The following is a 13,462-nucleotide window of genomic DNA, read 5'->3' on the forward strand; positions in this document are numbered from 1 at the left end:
ATATTTAAATTCTCAATAACGCTTTAAAGAAAGTGCTCAAAAAATAATGTAACTTTGCATTTTAGCCTCGCTTTAACAGGCTAGGTAGGACACGGGAATTGAATGCTAACTGATTATTAAGAAGATAGAGTGGTTTAGCCATGCACTAAGTGTACAGAGGAACGGAACTATCATGTGCATTATCTTTTTCAGCTGACTGTGCAAACGCAGGCCTATTCTGAGCACGTCGCTGTTTCCATTCAATGATTAGATACAGTATTTTAATGCATAAATTGACATAACAGCCTGCATTTAGGCAGGCTGAGTGGAATGAGATATGCTGGAACAACTTGAAAAAGAGGTTGAACGAGGCTGCTAGGAAGAGTGTGCTGGGTGACGGGAACAGCCCGAGAAGGTACATACCTGCAAATCCATCTGGGCATACAAATATGTGCTTACGTGTGCTGGAAACAATATAACAAGAGGCATGTTTTTGCATATGAGAAGATGATGTTGGTATAATAATAAAGAACTAACTGGAGTGTAATCCCGCACAGTAGATTTACATCAATTCCACTGGCAATTTTATGAAAATATGAGAAAGATGACTGCTAAATATACTAACAGAGATGAGTTGTTATTAAGCTATTATTTTTTCTTATTAGAGATGCCACTAAAAGACCAATATGAGGGGAAGGAGGGAGAATTGCTGAGAGCAAATGCACATGCAGCACTTGGCTCCACAGCCTGGCCTGGCACTGGGCACATTGCACCTCACAAGGACGAGGTCGGGACCCCCTTTTGCGTCCTTTTGCCTTCCCACGGAGTCGGAAGAACACCTTCTGCAGTCAGAAAATGGTGAGGATTTGTACCGATTTCAGAGGAACGTCTCTGTCAGCTCAAGTCCCTGGCACCATTTTAACCTTTTTCTAAGGGAGATGGGCTTCAGAGCACCACTGACATCAACTCTAACACGGGCAACGGGCGGCAGCTCCTCCGTGTTTCAGAACAAATTCGTGTATTTCTGTTCTTTTCCAAGAAAGGGACTTCCTTTAATCCCCTTTGAAGTGTATCCAACATTTCTGAGATTTCTTTAAACTCTCCTGAATTATTTGGCTCTTATGGTTTCAGGCTGTAATCAGACTCTTACGCTCCTGCCAAGAAAAATTCAAAACTCCTTGTCAAATGCAATATTTATACTAAAGCAAAAAGGTAAGCATTCCTCACTACAACCATATTTTGTGATCTTCCTTTCGGCTTTCAAACCCATCCCAGCCTCAGCAAACAGAGCTGTGACAGCGCTGGGGCCGCTCTCCAGGCAGAGAGCAAAGCCACTCCTCGCTCCAAACCACACAGTGAAAATACAGCTGCATTATTTCCCTTCACACCAATGCAAATACTCTACAAATACAGTATTTTTTTCACAAGAATTGTTCCTCCTCCTCTCACCTCATGACAAATTAAGCCTATTTTTCAACTCAAAATATTCTGCAGAGAATTTAATCTGTATGGTTTTCCTTTATTTATTTATTTATTTATTTATTTTAAAATCTAGGTTGGATAAATTAAAAATTTTGGTTCCTAACTCATCCGAGTGCATGGCAAGAACAAACAGGCAACACACGGGCTGGCCAAATTCAAGAGCAGCAGAAATAAAAGATTTCATTCTTATCCACACAGCTTCTACAAAGATAAAGGAAGGCAGCGGCTTTAAACGTGTCTAAGACCACAATAAATTTCAGATGGCTCGTCTTCAGCAGAGTTGTATTTTTACAAGCAGGCAGCCTCACGAAAGCAATTCATAACTCAACTGAATGAGACTTTTACCTTGAAATATAATTACTAGGTGTGCACCCTAATTATGCTGAGGGATGTTTAACTCAACGTTACTGTGAACAACTATTGGTTCCTCTTTCTCTTAAGACATCATCTAAGAAATCAAATTAATCAGGTCCCAGAGGAGAACTAGGTAGATGACTGTGTGCTGATAGGTAATAGCTTCAGATACCTAATTACTAAAATGCAACTTTCTTTGTTCTCTAAAAGAAATATCTAGAGATCTGGTTTTTTCAAACTAATAAACTAAGAGAAATGCATGCCAGACAAAAGGATTAAAAAAAGCACTTGAAGAAAACTGGGAACAATTTCTGCCATTTAGAAACGACCTATTAAAAAAAAAAATCTATTTCCTTTTTGAGAAGATTTTTTTAGTTAAAATGTTATGAACTCCGCTTTCTCAAACCCCTAAGTACCCTTCTCCTCCATTTGCTTCTTCATCCTGGGGAACATCATCATCACATTTTAATTGTCAGTTGATTTAGGATATTCATTAATAACTTCAAAAAAGATCAGAAAATAAAAAGGAAACCTACAGTGAAATTTTTTCCAGTGACTGAAACAGGAACAGACATTAAGTTTTGAATTCAACAAATCCTGTCCTGCCAACACCACCGTTACTGACCTAATTCCGCCCTTCTATTTCAATAAAATTATGTTCATAGGTTCTCTATTTGAATTTTGTGCAAATTTGCGCGTAACTGTGCAAAGAAAAGGGAGTACATTCAGAAGCACTAAATTTCTGCTGATTTGTGCTCATTTCAGAAGCGAGTATCAGCTCTGTTCACAGAAAGACAAGTAATAACAATAAATAGAAAAAGCGTATTGGCATTTCACCCTCGCTTTTCTATTAAAAAGAAATGGTTTCATTAAAAATTGTCCTGAGAGAAACTGCATCATCTTATCCTGCACTGGCTCTGCCGCTGTAACTAAGAGCCGCAGGGAAATGCCCTGGAGAGCATCAAGTGGCTCCCCGGCCCGCAGCGCCGCGGCTCAGGGCACCTCCGCTGCCCGCCGAAAGCTCTTGGGGGTCATTTGCCATCGCGGGGTGAAGGCGAGTGACTGACCCGGAATAATCCCCCCGGAACACACAGAGCTACTGGAACGGGTGGGAACGGGGCTGCCTTCCTCCCCTCCCCACGTCCCAGCACTCCCATGTATTAAACGCTGGCAAGATAAGCCCCTTTTGCTTCATCGAATTGATGTCTTGTTTTCATCCCCAGTGGCCAAAGGCTCAAACCTGGGCTCCCTGGGGGTGCGGAGGGAACGTGTCCCCCGTCCCCTCCCCGTACAAGCTGAAATGCTGCAGCGCTTTTTAAATTGCCTTGTACGTTCCCATCTTTTCGGATGAAAACTGCAGTTTTAGAGCCACGCTGGCATCGTAGTGGTATAAAAGAAAGCGTGAAAGGACCCCTGGGCCAACCCCATGGAAATTTCAACAGAGTAACTGATAGACAAATGTCCTCCCCGGGTGGACGGAGGGAAAGGACGTCCCTGCTTAGCGGCTGCTCCTTCCCACTTCCCACTGGATGTCAGGCTGCTGAAAAATGCTTCATTAAAGACAGCCTGGCATTCACATCTGCGTTTGGGAGCCTCAGTTAAAGCGGCCTACGGCAAGAGTTGGTCTTTTCAATGGGAGAAGGGATGTCTTCTCACCACAGAAACCAGCTGAAGAAACGCAGCCTAATATTGGACGTCCAAGTTAAAAGTTGCTGACAAAATCCTCCCCTGCTGCTCACTGAAAGCTAGGGAATTGTAAAGGGAGCTGCAAATCTGGCGATCCAAAGCCAGTTCAGAAGCTCCTCTCTAATACAGTAGGAAATACCCTGTCATTCCTGCCCAAGGTACAGGTGCTAATGAGGACACTTCAGAAGGCATGCTCATTTGACCTCTGCACCACAGGTGCTCTTCTAGACAGTGACAGTGGCTTCTGCCATCAAAGGCATCCGCACGTTTCCAAACGTCCTAATTGGGCATTTTGTACCCAGCTGGGCACTGGCCAGTTCACAAGATGACACATCAGTATTCACCACTCCTCCAAAGCTGGAGAGCATCTGTCCGTCCATCCATCCATCCATCCATCCATCCATCCATCCACATTCCTTCCATCCATCCTTCCTTCCTTCCATCCTTCCATCCATCCATCCATCCATCCATCCATCCATCTATCCTTCCTTCCAACCATTCGTCCATCATTTCATCCACCCAACCTACCTACCTACCTTCCTTCTTTCCACCCAACCTTCCTCCTTCCATCCATCCATCCATCCATCCATCCATCCATCCATCCACCCACCACCTCGACAGAAGATGCCCACACCAACAAACACCCATGGACAGCTCCAGGCTGGAACCATCAGCAGAAAGGATCACGGCTCTGACTTAATTAATCCACCACACTCCTCACACCCCCTCTCAGAATTAAATCTGGTATTTAAAATCCTCAGGCCAGCAGAGGTGTGACTGCATTGCTCCATTTACACGGCATTCTGCAATGCCTGCGCTGCGATAGATGGGAAGAGGCATTTCTCACTGCTGCTTTTCTGAGGTTTTCTTTTAACTGGGTGGTTCCAAACTAATCTATTGCACTGGAGGTCTGACAATGTCAAACCGGTGAAGGAGCAGAGCAGGGAAAGTCCGTAGTGAGGGTGTTGCTCCAGCTTTTGCAGATGTGCTGGAGGAACAGTCAAGCTGGTCAAAGTTGGGTTTAAATCAGATATATTTTTCCATGGCCTTTTTATTTTACTTTCTACATCCGAACTTAACCTACTGCTCATCACTAAGTTCCTCACTCTCACAACTTAGAGTATCTCAGCAGAAATTCTGTGGAAAAATGGATTTTAAAAAAATAAGCCAAGCCTTATAGGGAGTCCTGCTGCAACCACAGGGACCCTTGTTTAGATGATCCCCAAAAGAAAGAAAAGCAACAGAAGAGAGAAAAGAGAGAGAAAATAACAAGTTCTGATTAAGAATTTGGGGTCTTGCATTTAGGAATTTGAAAACAAGAACATAACCAATCTGGAAGTGGTTTTTAACTGAAATATTAACACATTTTAGAAACGTACAGAGCAGCAATTTCATCTGACACTCTTTGAAATGGGGATTTTTAAATTATTCTACCACATATATCAGTATTCTAGTAGCCTGTAAATGCATTTTGCTAATATCTCATTTAAAATGTATTGTATTTTAAATAGCCCTGAGTGTGGTTCTTTTAGAGCTTCAGCTCACCCAAATGCTTTAAAGCAACTGGCTCCTCATCAGCCTAGAAAAACCTGCTGTCAAGGCAGAGCAGGAGAGCACCACGATGCACTCACCACACACACTACGTGGGGAATATACACTGCTAATACTTGCCTGCCTCACACTCGTAGAAAAATGTCTGCTATCAGGGTAAATTATTAGAAATGCATTTAGTTCAACAAAAATTCCATGGGAACTTGGTATTATAAGACCGCCCACAAAAAAGAACTTAATAAGGGAGAAGTGAATTAAAGAATAGCTAATCCCAAGTGATATATTTATGGTCTGAACTTGACTGCATCTTAACATGGGTTTTGAATTCACTGTTATGCCATATCACATATTCATTTGTCAGCGTTATGGGGTTTTTTTCCATTTTTCTTCCCTTCCTCTTGCAGGAGAACAGAAACCAATTACATTAGAAACAGTCAGCCAAATTTTCTGTCACGCACCCACTTCCTTCAGCTTTAATTGGGTAGATATAATTACCAATTATAAAGGGACACAATCTTGTCTACCTCACACAAAGCTCAATTTCCATATTTAAGAGAACCCTCTCGATGTGGTTGTTTTTCACTCGTGGTATGTTGATCCTCTGCATTTTGTTAAGTCCAGTACAAGTGAAATCCACAGTGCACCTCCATCAGCTGTGGCAGAAAATGTCCTTACAGTCACATAATGTCTCTACAGTCACAAAACGATGTCCCTACAGTCACATAATGTCCCTACAGCCACATAATGTCCCTACAGTCACCTAATGATGTCCCTACAGTCACCTAATGATGTCCCTACAGTCCCCTAATGTCTGTACAGTCCCATAACGATGTCCCTACAGTCACACAATGTCTGTACAGTCACATAATGATGTCCCTAGTCACACAATGTCTGTATAGTCACATAACGATGTCCCTACAGTCACATAATGTCTGTACAGTCACATAACGATGTCCCTACAGTCACATAACATCTGCACAGCCACATAAGGTCCGTACAGTCACATAATGATGTCCCTACAGTCACGCAATGTCTGCACAGTCAGCACAGCGAGTGAGGACAAACACCAGCAGCGTTCCCAGCAGTGTGGTTCCTCCAGGCCGAGGCAGCAGCTCATCCTCGCAGTGACTCAGAAGAAACAGGGGCAGCAGAGGACAAACAGGACCTGAGGATACCGACGGCTTCTGGAGACCCTGCTCTGGTCCCCGGACAAAACACAGGCTGGAGAGGATGGTGGTTCCCCTCCCTGGCTAGTTTGGCTCTTGGTACCGGTTCTGAAGTCAGGAACTTTGTCTTCTTCCGGGGTTCCAGCCCTCCTACCAGACCAAGAATCCCCTGCTCCGGCGCTGTGTCCCGGGGAGAACAGACCTGCTTTCCCCCGTGGGGAGCAGCCCTCCCTCCCTCGCTTCCTCCCCCCTCAGGAGGGGCCTCTCAGAAGGACAGAGATCTGCCTGCACCCCTCTTCCTCCAAGCTGGGGGCAGGGCCCTAGGAACGCCTCCCAGAAACATTCGGCGCCAACCCAGACCTCTGACTGTTGGGGATCATCACCCTGTTGACATTTTTTTTTAAAGATTTGTTTCACGCTTGCATCTTTTGGTTATATACATTTACACACACTTCTATTTAGTGTATATCTAAGGTATGGACATATAACTCTTTTTTTATACCATTAACAGGGCCCTTAAGATGTGCACAGACTTTTTTTTTTTTTTTTTTTTTTATAGTGCTTTCAATTTTTTGGCTTGCTAAGGGTTTTCCAGGACAGACTCAGAATGTTTGATGAGCACAAACTGTGACAGCCACAGGACACACGCGATAACCCCTGCAGAAACCAAGAGTTTTCCGACTTCACAGCCCGTGATTACATGTTGGCACGATAACGACTGAGATGTCCCTAACCCCTGGAAAAAAAAAAATCAAAGCACCAAAACAGCTTGTGGAAACAAGCAGGTTTGCAGCCGGAATGAGCTGAGGTCTAATAACAGTAAATTGCTCTGGAGATGAAACACAAAACTCATACAGATAATGATACGGTCTGGGGTTTACCTCTTGGTGATAGTGGAAATTTAAACTGATTCTGTTGCTACAGAATTTAAATTGGAAGGAAGCTTAAAGATGGAAGAATGGGAAGATTATGCCAGAGCACACAATAAACACTCACAATAGCTTACCATAGTCTATGGCTGGTCTATCTCAAACATTTTAATTAGTAACTTATAAATACTATGAAAAATAACTGATTTTCATATGTGAGACATTGTCTATTCTGGATTTTGAACTGAAGCCGTATATCTTTGTATATACATTTGTAAAACATCTATACATTTGTAAAATGTATAATTTTGAGGTATCAGTAAAACTGTTTGGAGTAAAAAAACCCACCCTAAATAGTTTTCCATTTTATATACATATCTGTAAAAGAAAAATAGTGATATAAAGAATATTAACTTAATTATGCCATTTATTTTAACCAAATAAAATTAAAGAAAACTGCTGGTTCTGACTTATAGAAAGAAAAGGCTTAGCTCAAAATGCCTGCTTTAAGAGCTTGGCTGTGACCAACGGACTACTTGAAACACAGGTGCATAAAAGTCTTTCCTAGAGAGCCAGCACAGAAGGTACATACTCTCTTTTTCCTGAGCATGGCTTAAAGTTTTTGATTCTTGTGTTTGTTCGGGGGAACAAAACTAAGTTTTGTTTAGCACTCCAAATTTCATAAAAACTGAGTTGTCTCCAAGTTTAATTTTTCAAGTGAACAGGTAAATTTTAAATGATGAAAATAAGAACATGAAAAGTGCTGTGTAAGTTGAGGGTTGCTGTATTATTCAAAGGACCAAGATTTATTTAAGAGTTAGTGGCATAATGTAAACTGATACTTAAATAAAGAGAAAAAAAAGTCAAAGCAGAAGGCGACAGCACCTCACGTGCCCACGCTGACGGCCCTAGCCAAAGCCCAGGCAGCCCCAGGGGCCGGCAGCTCTGCCCCGAGCTGCGCAGGACACAGCCTCTGCAGAGGGACACCACCAAGAGTGGCACGGGGGCCACCGAAACCCCCACGTCCCACTCCATTTTTAAGGTATCTGCTCCATTGGGCTCACTCATATGGAGGCCATCATCACCTTTAGATAAAAACATCCCCAGCTTGAACACAACAACGTTAGCTTATTTCAACAAAATATTTACCCACAAGCTGCTGTAAGAACAAACAGGAATATGTTTTTTTTCTCATACAATTGTGTGATGTATGCGATTACATCGTACGTAATTTCCGTGCGTTACGTGTGCTACACCAAAAGATAAATGAAAATCAGTAATAAAAAGGGAGAGAAAGGTGTATGTTTAAAGAGAGTGTTTCTCCTGAGGACGGATGCTCGGCAGTGGTGAGGCAGGAGGACGTGGTGAAGACACGTGGTGGCGGGGAGGCCTGTGCTCCAAGGGCTCTGGCTGCCCACCAGCGGCCCCGAGCACCTCCACTGTCCCCTCCATTGACACCTTCCGAAGGGACCTTCAGGGATGGTAACGACGATCCAGCCAAATTCATATACACGTCATAATATGATCGGAAAATAATTTCTTACCTGGGGATATTATATAGAAGAAATCCTTAAACTCATCCATCCAGACCTCTGCCAGCCTCCTGTTGTTCTTGTTGATGACGTGCCCCGTGCCACCAGGGAAGGTGTAAGGTGTTGCCTTTCGGAACACGTGGCCAACGTGCGAGCAGGTGACAATCTCAAGCGAGCCGCCGCACTGCCAAATCTGGAATTAAAATAAGCAGAAAACGTTGACTAAAACAAATATAAGACATGCTGAGTTTATAGCAGGAGGGACTCTGAGAGACAGGTTAGCAGCTGCCGCCTCATTTATTTCCCCAGGTTAGAATTCAACAGGGAATTTTAAGCAAAAGTTTAAGGGCAACAGCAGGAGCACAACGCGTGATGGCAATGGAAGTGCACGGACTTGAAATGCAACGTGAAAGCTTGTGTGAATGGATCACCTGGTTCTGTGTCCTTACACACAAACCAGGGTCTTGACAGTGTCACCCTAGGCTGGATTAAGTGTCGGGTAGGGATGTCATCTCTGCATTCAAAAATCAGATTTTTGAATACACAGATTAAAAAAAAAAAAAAAAAAGAGGTTTGAAAGTATTTAAAGAAACAGGGAAGAGCTTTTATTTTTTAATGTATATAAATATATATACATATGTGTATTTTTCAAAGCACGGTCACGGTCATGACACAACAGACCTGGGTTACTATCACAGACAGCAAGAGGAAGCAGCAAGCACAGGTACTCTGAACATCACAGAACCACAGAAGTGAAGCACAGATGCAAAACTTATGTTCTCTGGTTCATACGCTGGTTAGTACCACGATCAACTCAAAAAAAAAAAAAAAAAAAAAGAAAAAGAAAGAAGTTCTAGACAAAGAAGAGAATTTGATGAACTTCTGCTAGATGCAAACTGTCCCTTTCTACCACGGGAGCCAAATCTACACACTGAGTGAGCTCAGTGCCCTCAATATGACTGCACAAGTATTAAAAAAAAAAAAAAATAAATCATATAATCCTGGACTTTAATACCCCATTGTTAAATGAAGTACCATATTTTCCTGCTGTCAGATCACTAGAGCCTTGGTACAATAAGCATCAGTTTGTGTATGAACTGCTGTCCTGCAATCTCCCATCTTTCTAGGCTCTGAAAAGACCTAGAGGAGAAACTTAAAAAAGGTTGAAGGTCTGAGCTTGTGGAACCGGAGGCAGAACAGAGGCACCATGTGAACACCGCGCGCACGAAGATTTCCATCGGATGCTTACAGGGTTACAAACTTTGCTGTTCTGCCAGACGACATCGACTCCTCGGGATTCATTAAGGTTCACTGACATTTCTGGCATCAGCAAAGGCACCACCAACTGCCCAGTTTCTTATTTAGGCTCATCTCACCCTTTAGTCTCCTCCTAAGCAGCCAGCAGGACTAAAATTCCCAGTATCTCCCAGTATAAAACACAAGAAGAACCGTTGGGTGTTTTAAACAGGAACGCTGGTACAGTCTTGTAATTAGAGCTCCTCCACACAGGCTGAGTTACCATAGTAACTTAATGCAGATTTTATTTAATTAGGGCTAAACCCTTTTATATAATTTCATTAGTATGCTAAGTGATGTACTCTGCTGGGATAAGCAATGACAACATCAAAATATTCTTGTGTTTAACATCTTGTGTTTTGCAGCTCAATAACAACTAGTCAGCTCAGGTGAAACTTGGAGCTGACGGATGCCAAGGAACACACGGCCGCACCGAGAAGGCAGCGTGCATTAAAACCAAAATATACACTACTAAGGTGTTTACAAAGCACCTGGGAGTAACTCACTGGGCAGGGCAGTGATGAGCACATGTGGTCTGAGGTGAGCTTTAACCCACGGCCTCTGCCTAAGGACCAGCATCCCCTGCCCCCCGCCCCAGTTGCTCCTGCTCTCCCCACTCCGACTCCTCTCCCTGGCAGGAAATTCCTCCCACACTACTATTTTTTTTAAAAAATGTGTGTGCCTGTACGTTTCTTAAAGCACATTTTTGGCTGTCCCTGGCACAATCTGCTAGCTCTTACAGTTGTCATAGGAATGCGGATGAACCTGCACCCTGCTCGGAAGAAAAGGACTTTTATCTTTACAGTATTATTGAAAAAAACCCAAACAAACCAACCTTCCTGAATATTCCCTGGTAAAAACCCTACTTTCCAAAAGTTCCTATAATGGTTAAAGACTGTGGGATCCCAGAGAACTGGTCACAACACAGACAAGACACGCTGTGGCAACACCTTTGATGACTCTTCATCGCCACTTGGGTGACCCCAGAACCACCCCAGGCACCCAAAACCCGCCAGCAGCTTTTACTGACACTGCTGACTGCTCCAAGAATTTAGGGGAGAAACAGCCATTAAATTTTATTGCAACCTTTTTCATTTTAACGTTCTACTTTTTTAATCCAGCAAAATTTCCAACCACAGAATTCGTTTGATCCCGTACCTTGCAAAACAGACATTTCCAATAAATTCTACCTTTCCTCCAACACACCCAGATTTTTTTGCAGATAGCAAGCATTTCACGATTATTGCTTTAGTGCAGTCCTTCCAAGCCACCTTAGTTCTCTCTCCCCAGAAAAAGAAGAACAAGTGGAGCCAGGGTCTCACCCCAGCCTGGCCCATCAAGACTTAACCCTGCCCTTGGCAAACCTCCACAATCCCCATTTGCTGCAGGGGGGGGAGAGCAGCTGGGTCAGCAAAATTCCCATTTACTGACCTCCCACCCCTCGTAACAGGCAAGAAGGGCCCCGGCGGTGACTGAACGCATCAAGGGACCAAAGACAGCCAGATTGCAAATAGCCTGGTACAAGACTGATGTATCTCATTTCAAAAAAATAAATTTAACTCTGATTTTCACACTGAATTATTCATAAACCAGTTATTGTCACATCGTAATTTTTAAGGTTGTAGGTGTCTTCCTTCCCTTCTCCTCTGAAGTTTAACCCTTCTCCTTCCACCTGAATAAATTTCCCCAGATCAGATATTTTTCCAATCATGGTACTTCAAGTCCCTCTCTGCATCTTCCAGCCCAGCACATTCCATGAGTTTATTTCCCACCTTTGGTGAAAAAGTTATTTAGTGAAAAAAAACAACATCCAGCTGCAGCCTTACAGTTCAAAACTCTACCAGTGCCCTGGCCCCAGCCTGACAGCTCGGCCTTCAGCACAACCTGTTTTCCCCCCACCAGTTCACACCGATCTCCCTCTTCTCCTGACCCCAGTTTCCCGAGTGCCCCTTGCTGAGAGGTTTTGGTGAAGAACAGATCCAACAGATCTGCCACATTTCCATGGTCTGGAAAATCAAAATCCAGCGTGTTATAATTTACCTTCTGTAAAGCCATGCGACACTAACCATTTTCTATTTATCTTTTGCTTACAAATATTAATTCATTCAGAACTTGTGGCAAGACACTGCACACCACAGAATTAAACCTAAGGCCTGTATTTGCCCACATAATTTATCCCTTTTTAAACATAGGCATTAATTATTTAGAACTACCCTTGATTTCACAGACATTTTACAACCATTCCTACTACTGTGTAAAATGAGAGATTAAACTCCATCTGATCTCTGTGCAGCCCACTGTCAGGATGTTCTCCCCTCCCATCATTTCTGAACACTGAGTCAATGTCAGTTCCTGCAAATCTCAGCGCACATCAATCAGAAATACTTAAAGCTCATAATAATTTGTATGCAAATAAAAATAAACCAGCTTTGAGGCTTTACTCCAAATTTTAAAACAAGTAGGAAAAATACTCCCTTTACGACAAAATACGCGAAACTAACTCCAAATTAGATATGATCATCTTTAAAATTTAGAGTAAAACAGAACTAAAATCTCAGGTTACGGAGATATAAAAACACCGCAAGCAAATCCTTTCCCTGTTAATAATTCTATTTACTTCATTTTAGAAAATTACTTCTTTCCATAAAGGGGTTCTCTTGGTACATGCATGTGTGTGTTGATGATGGTGTTAGATTAAACACCTCATGCATATGCACAGATCAAAGCTATGGTAAAAAAATCCCCAAAGATCACTGCAGTCAGAAAGTAAGTTAACACGTAAGCACAGTTATGTTAGATGAGGTAAACTTGTTCATTGCTATGCAGTGATGTGTAAGGAATAATTAGGAAAAAAAAAAACCTGAAAACTCTAATACCAAAGATCTTTAGAATGAAAACAACTGAACTGCTGTATCTTGAAAATTTTCCTGACAGGAACGTAAGAATCCTGACATACAGAAAAATTAACGCAGTCTGAAGAAAGGGAAAAATATTGTATGCATTAAATGTAAGCACACAAACATATTTTGAGAACAATCTGCAAGCAAACTGTGCTCCTAAAATTAGTTAATATAGTCAAACAGCTCAGGAATATTGAAACGCACAGGGATAGGTTTTCAATCTGTTTGCCAGGTGCTTAGGGACTTACATACCCCAAATTCCACTCACCAACACACAAAATTAATGTCAATGTCACCGTGTCCTTCTGAAAACAATCTCGCACGCAAGCACCCCCTCCAGCCTCGCCAGGAGTCACGCACTAATCACAGAGTGCTGGTCTGCCAGTCATCCATGTCAACGAACCCCCTAAAAGTGGTTCCTTCAACACGTTTCAGTGCTCTCCTACACCCGTCATTCTGCAGCTGGAAGTGGAGACCTCACACACCGTCCAGCTGAAAAAGTGCTACTGCTGATCCGTGGTGTGTACGTGGAGAAGCTCCATGGAGCGTGTCCCCCCTCACCAGTACCAACACCCAGCACAGGCCTGCTGGGGAGCGGCTGGGGGAACTGGGGGGGTTCAGTCTGGAGAAGAGGAGGCTGAGGGGAG

At 42.9% G+C, this 13,462-nt stretch overlaps 1 protein-coding gene across 4 annotated transcripts in view; it reads right to left on the minus strand.

Annotated features, from left to right (window-relative positions):
* Positions 1-13,462, minus strand: part of GALNT13 (polypeptide N-acetylgalactosaminyltransferase 13) — a 151,058-nt gene that overhangs the window by 44,419 nt on the left and 93,177 nt on the right. For all 4 annotated transcript variants that reach the window (XM_074910394.1, XM_074910393.1, XM_074910392.1 and 1 more), the window contains exon 9: positions 8,632-8,812. In XM_074910394.1, coding sequence (XP_074766495.1) covers positions 8,632-8,812 — 181 coding nt within the window. The remainder of the gene's footprint in view (positions 1-8,631; positions 8,813-13,462) is intronic.

This window comes from Athene noctua, chromosome 7 (genome assembly GCF_965140245.1).
Source record: "Athene noctua chromosome 7, bAthNoc1.hap1.1, whole genome shotgun sequence".
NCBI classification, from domain to species: Eukaryota; Metazoa; Chordata; class Aves; order Strigiformes; family Strigidae; genus Athene; species Athene noctua.